Here is a 20,825-nt window from a genome sequence, read left to right as displayed (position 1 = left end):
CAGCCCCGATCCTCTGGTGACTCGCCTCTCCTGGCCTGGAGGCGAGCACTCCTCCTGCGGGAACTTAGTTCCCTCCGCCTCTCTGCCCTGAGCCTCTGCAGCTCCGGAGAGGCTGGAGGGTTACCGGACCCAGAGGCAACCTCAGCTTCCCCTGACGGGGCTGAGAGTGGAGCACCTGCAGGCAATGGGTCCTCCATCACCTCAGGAGCCAGAGCAGACTCAGCTGGTGCCTGCACCTGAGGATCCAGCACAGGTGAGGACCCTTCAGGCTCATGCCCCAGCCCCGGCTCAGCTGGTTCTGGAGGCGGGGACTCCTGTGCAGGCTGGGATCCCTCAGGTTCAGCCTCCGAGTCCGAATCCCAGGCCATCACAGTGCCAGAGAGGGGCATTTGACAATGTGGGCAGAAACTAGCCTGTCACATGAAGGCAACGCTCGCATCCTTTGCTCCACCAACTTTTGCCTCTGACCCTGCCTGCCACTAGAAGGTGGACCCAGAAGGGAACATGACTCTCAGGCTGAAGACAGGTTCCCCAGCCCTGACCTGGTGGCTAAGCTGTAAGAGCAAGACCTTCCCGGCTTGAGGGTCGCAACTTTGCATCCCAACCTCCTCCTCCTCCTCTCTTGCCATTCCCAGGTTTCCGACACCCCTCCTGGCGAGGAGGAGTTTGAGGGCTCCGGGTTCGATGGGGATCTGGAGTCTGGCTCTGGAGGCGGCTCTGGCTTTGGTGGCGGGGACGACGACGGCGGGGACGGGAACGGCAACGGCAATGGGGATGAGGATGACGAAGACAGCGTGGTCTACTTCTTCCTGGAGGAGAGCACGGGCTACATGCAGCCCGCCTTGCAGTTCCTGGCCATCTTCCACACGCTGGTGGCCTTCCTCTGCATCATCGGCTACAACTGCCTGAAGGTGCCGCTGGTCATCTTCAAGCGCGAGAAGGAGCTGGCGCGGAAGCTGGAGTTTGACGGCCTCTACATCACGGAGCAGCCGGAGGACGACGACATCAAGGGGCAGTGGGACCGCCTGGTGCTCAATGCTCCGTGAGTCCATCTGCGGGGAGGGGAGGAGCTAAGCGGTGGCTCCTCCCCCCTCTGGGCAACAGCCCCGCCTCCTAAAGGTTCAGAAAGAGGGGAGAGGGCTTCCCAGAGTGCAGCTGGGCTAAACCCTCCTCGGGGCAATAGGGCAAAACCAACTGGCAAGGAGGTTCAGGGCACAGTGCACCTGTCATTCAGCTCGGACGCTGAGGTCCAGCTCCGAGGGCCTTCTGGCAGTTCCCTCCCTGTGAGGTTACAGGGAACCAGGCAGAGGGCCTTCTCAGTAGTGGCACCCTGCCTGTGGAACGCCCTTCCGTCAAACATCAAGGAAATACAGTGGTACCTCGGGTTAAGTACTTAATTCGTTCCGGAGGTCCGTTCTTAACCTGAAACTGTTCTTAACCTGAAGCACCACTTTAGCTAATGGGCCTCCAGCTGCTGCCGCGCCGCTGCGGCACGATTTCTGTTCTCATCCTGAAGCAAAGTTCTTAACCCGAGGTACTATATCTGGGTTAGCGGAGTCTGTAACCTGAAGTGTATGTAACCTGAAGCGTATGTAACCCAAGGTACCACTGTAAACAACTATCTGACTTTTAGAAGACATCTGAAGGCAGCCCTGTTTAGGGAAGTATTTAATGTTTGATGTTTTATTGTGCTTTTAATATTCTGTTGAGAGACGCCCAGAGTGGCTGAAGAAACCCAGCCAGATGGGCAGGTTATAAATAATAAATAATAATAATAATAATAATAATAATAATAATAATAATAATAATAACAACAATTAATTTATTTGCCGTCACAAGATGCAGCAGTGGCCAAACAAGTTTGCAGAGGAGCAAAGGGGCCAGGCAAAAACTCATGGAGGGATATTGCCTGTTGATGGCTCTTATGCCATGATAGCTAAAAGGAAGCCTCCTTGTTCAGAGAGGGCGCTGTGGATAAGTGCAGGGGAAGGCCAGCCCTTGCACCCAGGCTTGAGAGCTTCCTACTTAAGCTGACCACTCACAGAAACAGAAAGCTGGGCTGAGCGGGCCTTTGATTGAACGCAGCAGGTTGGAAGGCTGAGAGTCTTATACTAAACAGACATGATTCTGATGAGTGGGGAGGAAGGTCCAGGGTGGGGAGGGGGAGAAGATTGGCTGAGTGAAGAGAGTCAAGGTGGAAGGGCTTTTGGGGAGAAGTGGGTTTTGCAGAGGGAGGGAGGGAGAGAAATGGCCCTGGCAGGTCAGGGAGCCTTCATCGGAGCAGGAGGAACGAATGGTATTCTTAATGGGTTTTGTCCCATCTTCTCTCCCCTCGCCAGGTCATTCCCAAGCAACTACTGGGACAAATTCATCAAGAGAAAGGTGAGATCTTCCACCATTGTCTAGGCTAGGGAAACAAAGGCCTCGGGCTCTCCTGATCTAAGGCAGGGGTGGTTAACAAGATGGAGAGCCCATCTTTTCTTAACCACATCCCCCTCCCTCCAGGTGCTAAACAAATACGGTGACATCTACGGGCGAGAGAGAATTGCAGAACTGCTGGGAATAGATCTGGCCAGTCTGGAAATCACAGCGCAGAACGAGAAAAAAACTGAGCCAGACACGTCTCTCATAACATGGTGAGGAAGATGGGCAGGGCTGGCAGTGGGGCAAAGGCGAAGCTGCTTGGGCCTATGCTTCCTAAGCGTGGGACAAGGGGAAGTGTGGACGGGCCCTTTGGGATGCATGCAAGAAAACAGAACGTATGGATTTACATTCACACTTGCACACTTGCATTCCTCCTCATCCTCCCTTTCTCTCGTGCTAGGATTACCTCTATTGACATCAAGTACAAGGTCTGGAAATTCGGAGTGATCTTCACTGACAACGTGAGTGAGAAGATGCAGTTAGAGGGCTGGGGGGCGGGAGGTTCAACCGTTCAATATTTATGCCAATTGGTGCCACAGCCTGGCAAACACTGGCTAAAGGGGAGGGAGGCCATTCAGACCAGCACAATCCCCACTGTAAGCAGGGGGAGATGCAAGGGCTTCATCTGCTAGGGGAATTCTCTATCTCTACATGTTTTCTAAGACACTTCGACATAATTCAGTGCCCAGAGAATCATAGGTAAAGGGACCCCTGGCCATTAGGTCCCTTTGACGGACTCTGGGGTTGCAGCGTTCATCTCACTTTATTGGCCGAGGGAGCCAGCGTACAGCTTCCGGGTCATGTGGTCAGCATGACTAAGCCACCTTTGGTGAACCAGAGCAGTGTATGGAAATGCCATTTACCTTCCTGCCAGAGCGGTACCTATTTATCTACTTGCACTGGCGTGCTTTCGAACTGCTAGGTTGGCAGGAGCAGGGACCAAGCGACGGGAGCTCACCCCGTCGTGGGGATTCGAACCACCGACCTTCTGATCGGCAAGTCCTAGGCTCTGTGGTTTAACCCACAGCGCCCCCCGCGTCCCACCAGAGAATCCTATTTCTCCCCTAAAAAGACAGAAGCAGAGATTCTAGACCTCATACTTGCAACGAAAAGGCTGCATACGCCTCTCTATCCTGCGCTCATCTACTCAGCGGCGGAGCAAGCCGATTGGGTGCCTGGGGTGGCGTGCGTGCCCTGCACCCAGGGGCATGGCCAGCCACCTGCGGGGGTGTGGCCAGCCACCCGCAGGGGCGGGGCAAGCCGGGGCAGGATGCTTGGCAGGGAATCTGAGGAGTCTGCCTGCCTCTTCCCACTCAGCCGCCCTACAGCTGGGGGGGAGGCGGCGGGCAGACCATTTGAGGCAGCGCAGAGCCTGAGGGCGTCCGAGCCACTGCGTCACTCCCAGGAGAGACACGTGGCTCGGGCGCGCTGTAGGTCCCCAGTGAGTGCTGCCTGCCATTTTGTCACCCCTCAGTGGTGACACCCGGGCCGACGTGCCCCCAACGCACCCCCTTCCTCCGCCCCTGTGTCTACTGCCTGTTTCTTTCCGTAGAAACTAAAAGTGTCGGGATGTCTAAATTGCTTGAAAACCAGAATAACTGAATCAGAATAAAACTGTGCAAAACTAATGAATTATCTAGTTGACTCAGATACTGATGTTGTGGAGTTCTGCACATGTATTTGGCTGGGCAGGATCGACAGTTTGTTTGTTTGTTTGTTTGTTTGTTTGTTTATGATCCTTCATCCGAAGATCACAGGGCAGTTTACAATATAAAAACACAAAATTGTGTACCATTGTAATGAACTAAAACAATACCCCCCACCCTACCAAGTAAAGTCCTGGTCAGTGGTAGGTTTTCAGGTCGGAGATTAGCAAGTGAGGAGAACACAGACCCAATCCCACCCCACCCTGAGTGGGGCATCCTTCCAAGCCCTATTCTTAGTGGATGGTACTCACCTGTGATCATCTTTTGCCTCGTGAACTGGCAGTAGAGTAGGTGGGGTGGCCCCTGGGCTGGGAGCCATCTGATGCTGCAGCCCTGCATCTGCTAAGCGGAGAGGACGGCATCAAAACCTTCCACCCCTTTCTCCCAACATGGGCGTCCCACTGTGCCCTCGCTCTCCATCCTGCCTCTGTCTCAACCCATCCATGTCTCTCCCCCCTGCAGTCCTTCCTGTACCTCTTCTGGTACATGGTGATGTCCGTTCTCGGCCACTACAACAACTTCTTCTTCGCCTCCCACCTCCTGGACATCGCCATGGGCGTCAAGACCCTAAGGACCATCCTCTCTTCCGTCACCCACAACGGCAAACAGGTAGCGGGGCTGTGGGGCGCTCACATCAAATGGGGGGGACCACCTTGGCTTATGGTATCCACCCCTTCGCCTTCCTCACTGTTATTTATTTATATACTGTGTAATGCCAAAATTAGGGTTTCACATCTGGAAAAGCCGATTACACAACAATTAAGACTGAAAGTCCCCACCTTCCCCACAGCTGCCTACGTTTTCTCTTCACCTGAGTTCTTCCCAAGCAATCTGAGACTGCACCTGTGTACCTGCCTTTGCTCCTCGCACTTCATGCCTCTCCTGGTTCTGGGAGAGTAGCGGGGAGCAGAGCTGATCGCAGCAGGAGGGGGAGACTCCCTGACTTCTTCACCAGCCTGACTCAGCTCTGCTTCTTGCCCCTCCCTCCTCTCCAGCCTCTGCTTCTGCCTCTACTTCTGGACTGCTCTCTGCCACCGCCTCGTCCCGCTCACTAAGCCCTGTTACCTCTTCAGCTTCCGACAACTCCTCCCCTTAGTCTGCTCCCTCTTCTCCCTCTGACCACTCACCCTTGCCCTACCACCACTCCCCGGGCTCTGAGCCTTCTTCCCTTGGGGGTCCCCCAGCTGGTTCCTCCCCCCAGTTCCTCTGTGTCCAACCAGTATGACATCCGGGGCAGCATTTGCTGCATGATAATGGACCTCCTCTCACACGTGTGACCTCTTCCCCCCCCCCCCAGCTGCTAATGACGGTGGGGCTCTTGGCGGTGGTCGTCTACCTCTACACCGTGGTCGCCTTCAACTTTTTCCGCAAGTTCTACAACAAGAGCGAGGACGAAGATGAGCCTGACATGAAATGTGACGACATGATGACGGTAAGACAAGGACAGAGGCTCCCCGTGCTTTTTTGGCTTTGTTCCCCCCCCCCCCCCAAGGGCTTAAATCTGTTGGAAAGCGGCTTTGCTTCCTACGGCGACCGCCCACATTCCCTGGGCTCTGCCATCACTTCTGGTCAAGAAGGTGTGGCAGGCTGCTGATACAACAGGAGAACCATTTTGACTGTTTTGGACTACAGCGCCCAACAAACGCCGCCAACTTTTTCCTAAAACTGGCGAAATTTGGGAGGGCAGGAATGTGCAGGGAAGCTCAAGGGAGTCGGTGTGGTGTAGTGGTTAAGAGCAGTAGACTCGTAATCTGGTGAACTGGGTTCGCGTCTCCGCTCCTCCACATGCAGCTGCTGGGTGACCTTGGGCCAGTCACACTTCTCTGAAGTCTCTCAGCCCCACTCACCTCACAGAGTGTTTGTTGTGGGGGAGGAAGGGAAAGGAGAATGCTAGCCGCTTTGAGACTCCTTCGGGTAGTGATAAAGCGGGGTATCAAATCCAAACTCTTCTTCTTCTTCAAGCGGAGGGTGCGAAGAGCGTCTCAGTGTCCATGGGGTGAACATCAGACTGCCACTGTCCCCAAGTGGGGAGGGGCCAGTTCTTAATGTTTAAGAAACAGATCCTGGGGGTTCAAGTCTTTCTGGAAATGCCAGATCGGGAGGGGGGCGGATTCATATGGGACGACTCCTCCATTAGTACCCAGCAGAGAGGAAAATGTAATATAGTTTCCATGTTGCCAAGGTGACATGGTCAGAAATGCTGCCTCTTAGGGAACGTTCTTTCATATGTGGTGGACTTGTGAAAGGGTAAAAGAGTATTGGGAAATGATCCATAATGAATTGGTGGGAGGGGAAATGTTTAAAAGTACTTTCTAAAAAAACCTTTCTGTTGGGGATAATTCAGACTGAAATCCCCAGGTGTCAAAAAAGGTTATTTATACTGCGGCCCATGTTTTGTTAGCCCCAAAATGGAAAACGAGTGAGGTCTCAACCAAAGAAGTGTGGCAGCTTAAGTTGAGAGAATATGCGCAGCTTGCAGACTTAACATATAGAACAAGAGAACAAGAAGAACATGGGTTTAGAGAAGATTGGAAAACGTTTATGAAGTATATGGGAAATAACAGTGTACAACTGAAAACGTTTTATTAAGATAAATTCAACTGTGTAAATAAGTTATGATGGATGTTATAATAGAGTACTGAATGGTATCGTTTCTGTAAAATATGCAGGGATTTATGGTATGCAAAATGAACCATGGAAAGAGAAGAAGGGTGTTTTAAGGATGTTTAAATGAGTACTTTAAATTGTAAAACAGAAAATTTAATAATAAATTATATGTGAAATGATGCTGAAGAAGCCTTGTGTAGGCAACGCCCCCTGAGCCTCTCCCTCCCTCTCCTCCACAGTGTTACCTGTTTCACATGTACGTGGGGGTGCGTGCTGGCGGGGGCATCGGTGACGAGATCGAGGACCCGGCAGGTGACGAGTACGAGCTCTACCGTGTCATCTTCGACATCACCTTCTTCTTCTTTGTCATCGTCATCCTGCTGGCCATCATCCAAGGTAGGTCCCGTGTGGGTCATGGTTATTATGTCCCAGGGGGGTGTGGGGCGGAGTCTGCGCCAGGGCTCCTGAACTCTGTCTTCCTACCTTTCTGACTTCCTGTCCACCAGGTTTGATCATTGATGCCTTTGGGGAGCTGAGAGACCAGCAAGAGCAGGTGAAAGAGGACATGGAGGTAAGCTGGCTTAGCCCTCCTCCTTCCTCTCCTCCATTCCCAGCCATAGGGGGCGGGGGGCGTCCTGGGGGCTTCAGTCAGAAAGTTATCACAGACCAGGTTGTCTATCAGGGAGGCTCTCTGGCCCATTTTGTGGGAAGGGACTGGGAAATCCACGGAAAACAGCCGTGACATAAATATACTTTACATAAGTACAGTGGTACCTTGGGTTACATACGTTTCAGCTTACAGACTCCGCTAACCCAGAAATAGTACCTCGGGTTAAGAACTTTGCTTCATGTCAGGGAACTGCCATTGGAGCCAGAGGGAGAGGGAGGGCTCCAGAGGGATTCCGGAGAGCGTCCCGGGAGGGAGAGAAGCAGCCCATCTTCTGGGGAAGGAAATCAGCGTAGCACCAGTGGAGAAGGGGGGCAGATGGGGGAATCGGCGAGGTGGCTCCAAGACTCCTTGCCGGGGACCAGCGGTAGGAGCACGGGTCCTCCGATGCCCACACCCTCCCTGCGCAGAAGGCTTCCGCGCAGGGAGAGTAGGCGGAGACTAGGCGTCAAAGAACTTTTATGCTGGAAGAAGTTCAAGAAACGCCCACTGACGGATTCTGCCAGCGATTGAGATAGCCACGGGTGAGTGGCTGTCCGGACAGAAAAGGTTCACTCAGGCAATCCAGCCGGGTGTTTGCACCGGCTTACGCACGAGCAACCCCCAGAACCATTACACTTCAGGATGAGAACAGAAATCGTGCTCCGGCGGCACTGCAGCAGCAGGAGGCCCCATTAGTTAAAGTGGTGCTTCAGGTTCAGAACAGTTTCAGGTTAAGAACAGACCTCCGGAACGAATTAACCCGAGGTACCACTGTATATAAACTGCAGATATCTCCAAAAGTAAAATGCCTTTTCTTTTTAGCAAAAGGTGAAAAGGAGGGGCATGAGGCATCCCCTGGGAGGGAACACAGACATAGTCAACTCTGGGGACTCCTGATAATCTTCACACTGCGGGAGGGGGGGATTTGATGCATGGAAACACAGAAGGACAGCTCAGCTGGTTAGAGCAGGGGTCAGCAACCTTTTTCAGCAAGGGGCCAGTCCACCGTCCCTCAGACCTTGTGGGGGGGGGGGCTGGACTATATTTTGAAAAATAATAATGAACGAATTCCTATGCCCCACAAATAGCCCAGAGATGCATTTTAAATAAAAGAACAAATTCTACTCATGTAAAAACACGCTGATCATCTGCGTGCCGGATTTAGAAGGCGATTGGGCTGGATCCGGCCCCCAGGCCTTAGTTTTCCTACCCATGGGTTAGAGCAGGGATGTCCAACAGGTGGATCGCGATCTACTGGTAGATCCCTGCGAGGTTTTGGTAGATTGTGGTCGATCTCTGGCTCCCTTTCCTTAGTGTGGCTAAAACTGACTCCTGCCCTATTGTATGATAGGAAGGGAAGATGGAGGTTCTGGAAGGGAAGATGGAGCTTCCTCTGCGCTGCTGTTTTGTTCCCAAAAATGGAACAATGGGGCTCTTCTCCTCCCTAAAAAAAAGCTCAACAACTTTGAGCTGAACCCCCCAAAAACGTGTTTTTAATTCTGAAAGTAGATCACCGTCTCTTGAGAGTTGGCCACCCCGGGTTACAGCATGGTGCTGATAGCACCAAGGTCACAGGTTTGATCCCCGTAAGGGACAGTTTCACATTCCTGGATTGCAGGGGGTTGGGGCTAGAGAATCTTCAGGGTCCCTTCCAACTCTCGGATTCTGTGATTCTATGGCTGCAGTTGGGGTTGGGGTTGGCTTGCCCCATTGTGGAGAGACGGGACCCTAGCTCCCTCTTCGCCTTCAACTGTCTTCTCACTCTGTTGCTTCCATCCTGGCAGACCAAATGTTTCATCTGTGGAATCGGCAGTGACTATTTTGACACGACGCCGCACGGCTTTGAGACCCACACGCTGGAGGAGCACAACTTGGCAAATTACATGTGAGCAGCTGGCTGGGGAAACGGGGAGGTTCAGGGGATTCCAACCAAACTGGAAGCGGGAGGGGAAATTCTCTTCGATGTTCACTGATTCATCCCACGTCCAGAACAGACATCGAGCTAGTTGTTGTTGCCTTCGATCCACAAACATTGTGCAATAGGTTGCATTTCCCATGCACTATTACGCATTGTAATTAATGGAATGGAATAACTGTGGAGAAAATATAAATCCCTGTGGACCCAAGTGTGGGGGAACAGCTAAAAGAATTAGCTGGGGGCCTGCATTCAAAATGCAGGGAGCCCCAGGAGCAGAGTATTCAACTCACAAATATAAGCAGCACAGAGAAGTGGTAGGAATATAAGTTGTTAGACCTTTCTTGTCCCATTTGCCACGCTCCCCTCTTTCTATCCATTTCACATGGAACAGACCACATACTGCTAAGTAAGTTTTAAATGCTTTACCTACAGATTCCTAGGTCTGATACATGCATCGTTCCATGCAGCCGCAAGAAGAAACACAGGCAGAATATTCTTGGGTAGCAAGCTCACATACATCCTTTTCAATTCAATGGAGGGAGGGAGGGAGGGAGGGAGAGAGAGAGAGAGAGAGAGAGAGAGAGAAAGGAAGTAGAAAAGTTTCACTTCCTCCCTCTCTGGAGGTAAAGGGATGTGACCTAGCTGATTCTATCTAGCGATACAATTCTACGGTCCTTTACCCCTTTATGCACAAACTAGCAGTCACGCATAGTTATCTTCCACAATTACAACACAATTTATTATTTCGGTTTCACAAATTACCTAATTTCACCACAAGATAAATAACATATTTTTTGGCAGAAGCAGTGGCGTAGCGTGGGGGGTGCAGGGGGGGCCGGCCGCACCGGGCGCAACATCTGGGGGGCGCGCTCGCACTCGCAGCTCTCTGCCCCCTGCTAAAATCCACGGGTTAGGGGGCGCAAATTACTTGCCTTGCCCCGGGTGCTGACAACCCACGCTACGCCACTGGGCAGAAGATAAACTGCAGTGGAAGTTTTGCTACTGCAGTTCTGGTTCTCCTTGACCGGCATAAATGTGATAAGCATGGGGGGCTGGGGGCTGTTTTAAAGGGAAAATTCACACATGCAAGTGTGTCTCATGGAATGCCCCGACCACACACACACACACACACACACACACACAGAAGAGTTGTGCTTGAGATGGTACAGAAGCCACCTGCCACAGGTATTTCATGTGTGCAACACATCCCTTGACGTTGCACCCATCAAGTGATGGCTACGCCTGCGTGAACTTGCACAACGCGCGTGGGAAGAACCGGGAACGTCTGTTTGGCAAGCAGAATGGGGACGGGTGTCACGCCACCCAGGAGCTGCCCATGCAAGGGGTGAGGGAAGCTGAAACTGGGAGCACAGGAAGCGTACTGTCAGGGAACTGCCATCGGAGCTGGAGGCGGAGAGAAGGCTCCAGAGGGATGCCGGAGAGGGTCCCAGTAGGGAGAGAGGCAGCCCATCCGCTGGGGAAGGAAATCAGCGTAACACCAGTGGAGAAGGGGGGCAGATGGGGGAATCGGAGAGGTGGCTCCAGGACTCCTCGCCGGAGACCAGCAGAGAGAGTACAGGTACTCCGCTGCCCACACCCTCCCTGCGCAGAAGACTTCCGCGCAGGGAGAGTAGGAGGAGACTCGGCGTCAAACAGCTTTTATGCTGGAAAAGGTTCAAGAAACGCCCACTGACGGATTCTGCCAGCGACTGAGGCAGCCACGAAACTTGAGGCTGTCCAGACAGAAAGGGTTCAACCAGGTAACCTAGCCAGGAGTGGCGGCAACTTACGCACGAGCAATCCCTAGAACCATCACACGTACTGACAAACTATCCTTCCGCCAACATCCCCTTCCCTGTGCTGGTCAAGAAAAGTCTTGCATGCAGACAGCAGCCCTTATCAGCCATGAAGCAGCCTCTCCGGAAACGCTTCCCATTCCCCGGGCGCTGCAGCTGCAAGCGTGGCGAAGGGGCTGCCGATCTCTCAGCTGGGAGCCAAGATTTACTCAACCTGCATTCCTGGCATGGAAGGACAGAGAGATTTGGGGGCTCTTTTTCCTAGCACAGGACCTGCCTCTTCCCCAAAGCAATGGACTAAAGGCAGCCTTTCTCCAACCGGGATCCTCAGACATCGTTGGACTACAACTCCCATCATCCCTGGCCACTGGCCCTGGCAGCTAGGGATGGTGGGATTTGTAGTCCAACTACACCTGGGGACCCAAGGTTGAGAAAAGCCTGGATGAACATTAAACATTAGGAAGAACTTCCTGACAGTAAGAGCTGTTCGACAGTGGAATTTGCTGCCAAGGAGTGTGGTGGAGTCTCCTTCTTTGGAGGTCTTTAAGCAGAGGCTTGACAACCATATGTCAGGAGTGCTCTGATGGTGTTTCCTGCTTGGCAGGGGGTTGGACTCGATGGCCCTTGTGGTCTCTTCCAACTCTATGATTCTATGATTCTAAGACCTCTGTAGCCCAGCCCTTGACCTCATTTCTTTCTGCCTCTCTTCCCTCTACAGGTTCTTCCTCATGTATCTCATCAACAAGGATGAAACGGAGCACACTGGCCAGGTGAGGGGGAAGCCCTAATTTTACCAGAATTGGAGGCAGGGGAGAAGTGACAGGCACCTGTCACTTTAAGGAAGGGTCGGTGGGGGAACCCAGGCCCTCTCTGTCTGGACCTCAGGACCCTATTTGGACCCCCAGTGTTTCTCCCAACAATTTTTATTATTTTTTTCCAAATATCTTAAACATCATCATCATCATTTATTATTTATACCCCTCCCATCTGGCTGAGTTTCCCCAGCCACTCTGGGCGGCTTCCAATCAAGTGTTAAAAACAATACAGCATTAAATATTAAAAACTTCCCTAAACAGGGCTGCCTTCAGATGTCTTTTAAAAAGAAGATAGCTGCTTATTTCCTTGTTCTCTGGTGGGAGGGCATTCCACAGGGCGGGCACCACTACCGAGAAGGCCCTCTGTCTGGTTCCCTGTAACCTCACTTCTCGCAGTGAGGGAACCGCCAGAAGGCCCTCGGCGCTGGAGCTCAGTGTCTGGGCAGAACGATGGGGGTGGAGACGCTCCTTCAGGTTTACAGGACCGAGGCCGTTTAGGGCTTTAAAGGTCAGCACCAACACTTTGAATTGTGCTCGGAAACGTACTGGGAGCCAATGCAGATCTCTCAGGACCGGTGTTATGTGGTCCCAGCGGCCAGTCCAGTCACCAGTCTAGCTGCCATATTCTGGATTAATTGCAGTTTCCAGGTCACCTTCAAAGGTAGCCCCACGTAGAGCGCATTGCAGTAGTCCAAGTGGGAGATAACCAGAGCATGCACCACTCCGGCAAGACAGTCCGCAGGCAGGTAGGGTCTCAGCCTGCGTACCAGGTGGAGCTGGTAGACAGCCGCCCTGGACACAGAATTAACCTGCGCCTCCATGAACAGCTGTGTATCCAAAATGACTTAACAATATTATTCTCCTTTAAATCTGTATCTTATCCGAATTAACTTCCCTCCACCCTTCTTCTGGGTTCACTGGTCCCCCAGTGTTTTTGCCTTGCTGGACTTTGTCCTTGATCTCTGACCATGCCTCTTACTTGCTTGGCGGAGAACAGGGAGGAGTGTGAGCATACGTAGAAAACCGTGGTGTACGAGAGGCAAAGTTTTCCATTTGTCCCTCTGCTCCCGGCCCCACCCACTGTTGGCATGTAGCCTTCAGAAAGTTGCCCAGAAGGGAATGCGGGCCTCTCTGCAGTTCTGGGCCAGTGTGTGCTACCCCCACCCACCCAAACACTTCCTGACTCATTCCTTAAGGCCTGTTCCAGAGGCAAAAGGTTTGGGAACGAGAACTGGTCATTGGAGGCAAGATGCGGAAAGAGGGAGCAGAGTCTTCCCCCCCCCCCACCCTCAGCCTAGTCCCATGTCAGGGGCAGCACCATGAAACCGTAAAGGCAGCTGCAGTAGGGTGTGCTGAATTTTTCAGCTTTTCACATTCCAAAAACGAGGGGTGCTAAAAAGCTGTGAAGTGGCTTGGAAATTCAAAAGATAAGTTTGGTTAAATGAATATAATTTACTTTTGCATGGTAGGTTAAATGTGTGCGAAATTGCGCAGAAATCATTAAATCATTAAAATTATTTGGTTTTTCCGAAACCAGTTTATGTGCCGCTTTTCAAATGTAGACTTTCCAAGCCAAAAATGGTCCAGTTGCAAAGATAACAGCAGGTTTGAATTCCTCATACCCAGAAACATATTTTTAAGACCTGAATAAATTTGCAAAAAATTGGAAGTTTCACACCCTAAACCGCCCTGCCGCTGCAGGCCACATGCATCTGAAGACATCTTTCGAAACAGGAGCGGGAGGCGGGCAATAGTTTCCGAGCACAATTCAAAGTGTTGGTACTGACCTTTAAAGCCCTAAACGGCCTTGGTCCTGTAAACCTGAAGGAGCGTCTCCACCCCCATCGTTCTGCCCAGACACTGAGGTCCAGCGCTGAGGACCTTCTGGCAGTTCCCTCGCTGCGAGAAGCCAAGTTACAGGGAACCTGGCAGAGGGCCTTCTCGGTGGTGGCACCCAACCTGTGGAACACCCTCCTAGCGGATGTCAAGGAGAAGAACAACTACCAGAGTTTTAGAAGACATCTGAAGGCAGCCCTGTTTAGCAAAGCTTTTAATGTTTAACAGACCACTGTATTTTAATACTTTGTTGGAAGCCACCCAGAGTAGCTGGGGAAACCCAGCCAGATGGGTGGGGTATAAATTATTTCTTTATTTCTTTATTTAGCCCTCCTCCCCACTGGTTTTTGGCTGTTTCCCCAGCAGGGATGCTGCCCTTTTTCTTAGTCCTTCTCAACGGCCTCTTCCTCTGTTCCCACAGGAGTCCTACGTCTGGAAGATGTACCAGGAGCGGAGCTGGGACTTCTTCCCGGCCGGCGACTGTTTCCGCAAGCAATATGAAGACCAGCTTAGCTAAAGGCCCCCTTCCACGCCCTGTGCCCCGGGGGAGGCACCCGCTCTGGGCCCACCCGCCTTCCCTCGCCCTCTTCCCCCCTGCCCGCCGCGAGGGGGAGGGCGGCAGCAGCGATGGTGCCTCAGAGTGGCAGGGGCACACCTGATCCGACCTTTTCCCTTTTCCAAGTGTTGTGCAAGAGCAAGGGTGGTGCGGGGGCTGCCTTGCCCGCCCCGCCCCTGCTTTTATATCCCCCCCCAACCCTCCCTTCCGCAGCCAGGCCTGGCTCTCTGCAGACCCGGCGAGTATTCCTTTGGAGAAAGAAAGCGATCCGCTGGCTCAGGGCTGCGCGTGCCGGCTTGCACCCGGGGCCGCCAGGAGTTCCGCACCCGGCCAGTAACTCTTCCCACCCGTTTCCCGTCCCGTGGGGGTGTCCATGCAATACTTCCCTTCTAGGGTCACAGGGCTCCCCCACTTTCAAGTGCCTTTTCTGGACTCTTTCCCCAAGCCAAGAGGGGAGGGCCTTTTGGGGGGGGGGAGCCAAATGCTATTTTAGATTCACGAGGAGGAGGAGGAGGAGAGTTATTTTGCTGCTGTCTGTCAGGTGTCTAGCAATCAGGCGGGGGCGCTGCAAGCTTGTGAGTGCAGGAGGGAGAGAGGGAGGTGTCGGCACCCTTTTCCAGGTTCCCAAACATGGGGGGGTTGCCAGCAACGCAGCCCCCTCCTGCTTCCGTGCCCCTTGCTGTGTTGCCCTCCCCTTAAATCTGTGTCTCATCTGTGGGGCTCGTTCTATTTATGGTTTGTGTGGTGCCTGGGCTCCTGTGTGCCAATGGAGCTGGGGGAGGCACCCTAGAAACTACCCCAGTGTGTGTGTTGTGTGTGAGCGGGCATGGGGGGGGGACCGGGGGGGCACCAGGATTTGATTGTGCATCACACTCCTTTCCTGGAAGCGGTGGGCCCTTTCCCCTCCTGCCCGGATCCATCCTGTACCCTCCATGTCTACTGCCAGTGCCAAAACAAGCCAGGCCTGTTACTGGGGGGTGGGCGGGGGGGGTGCCACTCTGTCCCCTCCCCCGCCCCTCACCAGGCCAGCTTGGTTCCCTGCCAATAAAACCATAGATTGCTGCAACTGGCCGACGAGTGCGTGTCTTCCTTGCGTGCGGCCAATGAAATGCCTTTCTAGCAACACCTGGTTTCTAACACCTGGGTTGCCAGGTCAGGAGCATCCCGCGCCCTGAGATCTAGGGGGTAGCCCCTGATGATGCCATGGGGTGAGGAGGCCCTAGAGGTAGAGGTGAATTTGGAGAGGGAGGTGGAAAGGAAAGACACCCCCAAACCCACCCTGAGTGTCTATGCTATAATTTGCAGCTGGCTCCTGCCCGTCTGAGGGACGCGGGTGGCGCTGTGGGTTAAACCGCAGAGCCTAGGACTTGCTGATCAGAAGGTCAGCGGTTCGAATCCCCACGACGGGGTGAGCTCCCGTTGCTCGGTCCCTGCTCCTGCCAACCTAGCAGTTCGAAAGCACGTCAAAGTGCAAGTTGATAAATAGGTACCACTCTAGCGGGAAGGTAAACGGCGTTTCCGTGCGCTGCTCTGGTTTGCCAGAAGCGGCTTAGTCATGCTGGCCACATGACCCAGAAGCTGTACGCCGGCTCCCTCAGCCAGTAAAGCGAGATGAGCGCCGCAACCCCAGAGTCGTCCGCGACTGGACCTAACGGTCAGGGGTCCCTTTACCTTTACCCTTTACCTGCCCGTCTGAGTCTTGCAAGCTGCATGCACAGTCTTCTTAATTATTATGTTGTTATTGGCACTCTTACCACCCTAGAGAGTCTAGTCCTCCGCCTGGAGAGGGTTAGGCAAACCTGGAGATTTCAGGTCAGACTTGACGTCTGGCCACCCCAGGACGGACAGCCACAAACATAAATGCAACCTCTCCCTGTCTTTCCGAGCTGCACAAGGCTGGTGTCAGTTCCTGCTTCTCACTTCCCGATTGGCATTCCCAGTTCTTGATTTGGTTCAGAGGTGCAGCCTGAATTGGCCCTCAAATGGCAAAGCCTGTCACGGACCAGCCCTCCCAGTCCCTTTGCCCACCCTCAAACGGAAGGGCTCCCTGACATGGTTGGCTCATACTTCATGGTACTCCGGTGCTCCCCAGTTGTTTTCCTTGCACTGCGCCCGCTCCGATAAAAGCAAAGAACGAAGGCTTTTTTTAAAAAATTGCTTTTTTACTGGCGTGGTGTGATACGTAAAAGGAAGACCCATGAAACCAGGAGGTTGGTGTGTCGCTCTGTGCCTGTTGGGAAGGGGGCCACAAGGCAGGCCCAGTGGCCCTGAACGACACAACGCTAAGCGGCCCTTGACCAGTGCTGAGACAGGCTGGCTCCTCTCACCCACTCACCCCCCAGCTCCTCCTTTAAGACTCTCCATGCCTGTGAGGGTCGGAGACAGGGAGAGGGTGGCAAGGGGGCATTTTGGCACACATGCTCCACTTGTAGGCCGGATGGGGGGCAAGTGTCATTCTGGCACATAGAGGTTGCTGGCGGAGTTCGGATCGCCCACAGGCCGGGTCTCTAACACGACGGTGCTGGCAGAGGATGGAAAAAGAAGAAGAAGAAGAGTTTGGATTTGATATCCCGCTTTATCACTACCCTAAGGAGTTTCAAAGTGGCTAACACTCTCCTTTCCCTTCCTCCCCCACAACAAACATTGTGAGGTGAGTGGGGGCCTGAGAGACTACACAGAAGTGTGACTAGCCTAAGGTCACCCAGCAGCTGCATGTGGAGGAGCAGGGAAGCGAACCCGGTTCACCAGATTACAAGTCCACCGCTCTTAACCACTACAGCACACTGGCACAGGTGAGCAGCTGTTTAGATGGTGGTCTTTTTGAGGGGGCAGAAGGCTTCTGCCATCACAGGGGGCTGCAGACTGAGACTCCCTGCATGAACCTGCCCAAGGTCGTGGGGTACACCCTCCCAGATGGGCTGGCAGGGCTGCTCAGGGAGCCCAGTAAGTCTTGAAGGTTTTCTCAATCTGGGCAGACCTGGATAAAGAGTCCAGAATACCCATGGCACAGAATAAACACTAGTGATGCTCAAATTCAATGGACACCCCACAACACAAATAACGCATGAATGGGGGGGGGGAAATGTGGTGGCCCCAACAAAGAGGGGCAATACTCCCAACCACAAAACCAGTCATATTTTTTAAATGAAAAATTAAATAGAACTGGAAGGGGCATGGGGGCTTTGATGGGTGCCAAGCAGGGTGCCAAGCAAAGTGCCAAGGTGACATTGGGGTCCCAAACCTAGATGGTGGTTGTCATTGCATCTGCTATACACAGATAAAATTGGATCCTTCTGAAACCTACCTGGAGGTTCCTATTGAACGGAAAGTCCAGCGTGGATCCTGCACCTCCTGTTGTAACTGAGAAGTAGTGGGGTTGTGTCAGGATTATTATTATTACAGTGGTGCCTCGCAAGACGAAAAGAATCCGTTCCGGAAGTCTCTTCGTCTTGCGGTTTTTTTCGTCTTGCGAAGCAAGCCCATTAGCGGATTAGCGCTATTAGCGGCTTAGCGGGCTTAGCGGATCAGCTGATAAGCGGCTTAGCGGATCAGCTGATAAGCGGCTTAGCGGATCAGCTGATAAGCGGCTTAGCGGATCAGCTGATAAGCGGCTTAGCGGCTTGGGGAAAAGGGGGCGAGGAAAAAACCCCCGCAGGAACTCGCAAGACAATTTCGTCTAGCGAAGCAAGCCCATAGGAAATTCGTTTTGCGAAGCACCTCCAAAACGGAAAACCCTTTCGTCTAGCGGGTTTTCCGTCTTGCGAGGCATTCGTCTTGCGGGGCACCACTGTATTTAATCCCAAGCTGGGATTCAAGGCGACTTGCACCATTCAAAAACATCGTTGCAAAATTTAAAATGTAATAAAAGAAAAACCAGTTTTAAAACAATAATTAAAATTCACCAGAACCCATTTAGAACCAGCAATTAAAATCGACTCTGCCCTGATGGCAGCCCAGTGGTCGGCACTATCTGCTCCTTGGTTTTCCAAAGGCCTGTCTGAGCAGAAAGGTCTCAGCCTGCCAGCAGAAGGAAAACAAAGGGAGCCAGTCTTAAGTTCGCTTGGGAAGCAACAACCAGCCCCCAATCCCTTTAACCTCGTGCCAAGAATCTTATACAGGGGTCAGCAACCTTTTTCAGCCGTGGGCCGGACCACCGTCCCTCAGACCATGTGTTGGGCCAGACTATATTTTGAAAAAAATAATGAACGAATTCCTATGCCCCACAAATAACCCAGAGATGCATTTTAAATAAAAGCACACATTCCGCTCATATAAAAACGCCAGGCAGGCCCCACAAATAACCCAGAGATGCATTTTAAATAAAAGCACACATTCTACTCATGTAAAAACACTCTGATTCCCGGACCGTCCCCGGGCCGGATTGAGAAGGCAATTGGGCTGCATCCGGTTCCCAGGCCTTAGGTTGCCAACACCTGATCTTACACCTCTGGGATCAAGTGTAGGGAAACGGGCACACCCTGGATGCAGATAAGAGGACTATTCTGCTGCAACAAGCAGGATAAAGGGTCTGGGAGAAACGGGAGGAGCAGCTACTAAGCTGGAAACTGTTCTGCAAGCACACCCTGTAAGGCTGGCGGCTGGTTGCTTGATTTACTCTTTGCAAAAAAAAAAAAAAAAAAAATGTAGAGGGAGCGACAGCAGGGGAGGGCGGAAGATGGAGGGTTCCCGAAAGAGGAAATAAGAACCCACTTAGCACCTTGGCCTGACAGAAAGTCCACAAGAAAACAGGGGAAGAAGGGGTTTGAGACTGTGGGAATTGAGGAATTCCCCCTCCCTCTATGGGCCTTTGGCCCAGTGGCGTAGCGTGGGGGGTGCAGGGGGGGGCGGCCGCACCGGGCGCGACATCTGGGGGGGGGGGGCGTGCGCTCGCACTCGCAGCTCTCTGCCCCTACCTGGCTCACTCACTCTCTCTCACTGCAGTGCTGGCTGTGCGAATCCGATCCGAGCCGCCGGGTCGCCGTCCACTGTGGAGGGGAGGGTGCCAGGCGTGCGGTGCGGTGCGGAGAGAGAGCGAGGGACTATCTGGGGGAGGGACAGTGCAGCGGGGGGGGGCGCAAATTACTTGCCTTGCCCCGGGTGCTGACAACCCACGCTACGCCACTGCTTTGGCCTGGTCTCCCAAGAAGCCCTGCTCTGACACAATGCTGGAAGGAGGGACCCCTCTGTACCTGTCCTGATCCAAGAGGCCACATCTGCACACCGTGACACCAAAAGGCGTGCACACAGTTCCGCACCACCGCTGTGAAGAGAAAGAGGCAAAAGTGAACTCAGAGTCTGCCACAGTCGCCTTCCCCAATTTCACTTGGGATGCCTCACACGGTGTTGGAGACGCAGCTGTTTCAGGAATTTATGTATAGGTTTTTTGGGGGGTTGCCCCTCCAGCAGATATCATGCACATGCAGCCCACTACCAAAACCAGCACAATCGCTTTTGTGACTTGTCCCCACAAAACACTTCATCGCAGTTTCTTCCTATCTATTCCAAGGGCCTCTGCTGCACGATACCAAATGTAAGAATTCACTGATCAATGTATCTATGTACTGGCTCACTGGGAAAACTTCAGAAATTCATATAGACAGGTGAGCTCAGCTGCTCAGCAGCCCCTCTGCCTGAGTGATAATCAGTGGCATCCTGATACCTGAGTGCCAGACAGGTAGCCATTCCAGAAATAACAAACCCAGATGAAGACAAAAGGGTGTGATGAACTTGGCTGGGAAACAGGGAAATGTAAATATCTCTTTTGTTACACTTGTTGGGTGTTTGGTGGAGGGCAAGGGGAACCATGGGGCAGGGTCCAGGATGCTCAGATTACTGCCACCAGACCTCCCCTTTCATGATGTAACCGTGATGTAGTTGGGGGGGGGTGTAACATGGGGATTTCCTGCCAACCTAGCAGTTCGAAAGCACGTCAAAGTGCAAGTAGATAAATAGGTACCGCTCTGGCGGGAAGGTAAATGGCATTTCCGTGCGCTGCTCTGGTTCACCAGAAGTGGCTTAGTCATGCTGGCCACATGACCAGGAAGCTGTACGCCAGCTCCCTCGGCCAATAAAGCGAGATGAGCGCTGCAACCCCAGAGTCGGTCACAACTGGACCTAATGGTCAGGGGTCCCTTTACCTTTACATGGGGATTAGCAGCTAATAAATGTTTGGGGGCTCTTTTGTTTGGGGCTTCCATCTTGTTCCACCTGGTGGCAGGTGGGAGTCCTGTCGCGACAGTCTTCAATCAAGACCAAGCCTACTGGCTGCTGTTTTGCTCTGGTATTCCTGGCTGGTGTCCTTGTCTTTTGTCCAAGGGAGCCCTCAGATTTCTCCGTTAACACAGCTGTCTCTGGAGTCGGGAGGAAATTCTTCCGAAGCGGCACTAACATCCTCAAGCTAAAAGGGCCCCCCAAAGCTTAACCTAGCACAATATCTTGCGCAGCGATCAAGCCACTGTGTGGCCCAGAGAGCACACCATCCCAAACAGAGAACAGGACTGAAGGGGCAGCAGGTTGGG

General features: G+C 52.9%; 2 protein-coding genes across 6 annotated transcripts in view; one reads left to right on the top strand and one right to left on the bottom strand.

Annotated features, from left to right (window-relative positions):
* Positions 1-15,373, top strand: part of RYR1 (ryanodine receptor 1) — a 225,696-nt gene extending 210,323 nt beyond the window's left edge. For all 5 annotated transcript variants that reach the window (XM_083454661.1, XM_083454659.1, XM_083454660.1 and 2 more), the window contains 11 exons: positions 636-1,042; positions 2,340-2,382; positions 2,506-2,636; positions 2,825-2,885; positions 4,593-4,739; positions 5,428-5,562; positions 6,977-7,133; positions 7,244-7,308; positions 9,171-9,271; positions 11,819-11,870; positions 14,173-15,373. In XM_083454661.1, the coding sequence (XP_083310787.1) occupies positions 636-1,042; positions 2,340-2,382; positions 2,506-2,636; positions 2,825-2,885; positions 4,593-4,739; positions 5,428-5,562; positions 6,977-7,133; positions 7,244-7,308; positions 9,171-9,271; positions 11,819-11,870; positions 14,173-14,268 (1,395 nt within the window). In that variant the 3' untranslated portion in view covers positions 14,269-15,373. The remainder of the gene's footprint in view (positions 1-635; positions 1,043-2,339; positions 2,383-2,505; positions 2,637-2,824; positions 2,886-4,592; positions 4,740-5,427; positions 5,563-6,976; positions 7,134-7,243; positions 7,309-9,170; positions 9,272-11,818; positions 11,871-14,172) is intronic.
* Positions 15,374-16,448: 1,075 nt separating this feature from the next.
* MAP4K1 (mitogen-activated protein kinase kinase kinase kinase 1) overlaps positions 16,449-20,825 on the bottom strand; it is a 65,342-nt gene continuing 60,965 nt past the window's right edge. Inside the window, exons 30-32 of the mRNA XM_083455020.1 lie at positions 19,497-19,567; positions 17,612-17,667; positions 16,449-16,828 (exon numbers count right to left, since the gene is read on the bottom strand). Coding sequence (XP_083311146.1) covers positions 16,759-16,828; positions 17,612-17,667; positions 19,497-19,567 — 197 coding nt within the window. The 3' untranslated portion in view covers positions 16,449-16,758. The remainder of the gene's footprint in view (positions 16,829-17,611; positions 17,668-19,496; positions 19,568-20,825) is intronic.

This window comes from Podarcis tiliguerta (genome assembly GCF_965153285.1).
Source record: "Podarcis tiliguerta genome assembly, chromosome: 8".
Lineage (NCBI taxonomy): Eukaryota > Metazoa > Chordata > Lepidosauria > Squamata > Lacertidae > Podarcis > Podarcis tiliguerta.
Note: the sequence above shows the minus strand (reverse complement) of the source record. Positions and strands in the feature narration are given on the sequence as shown.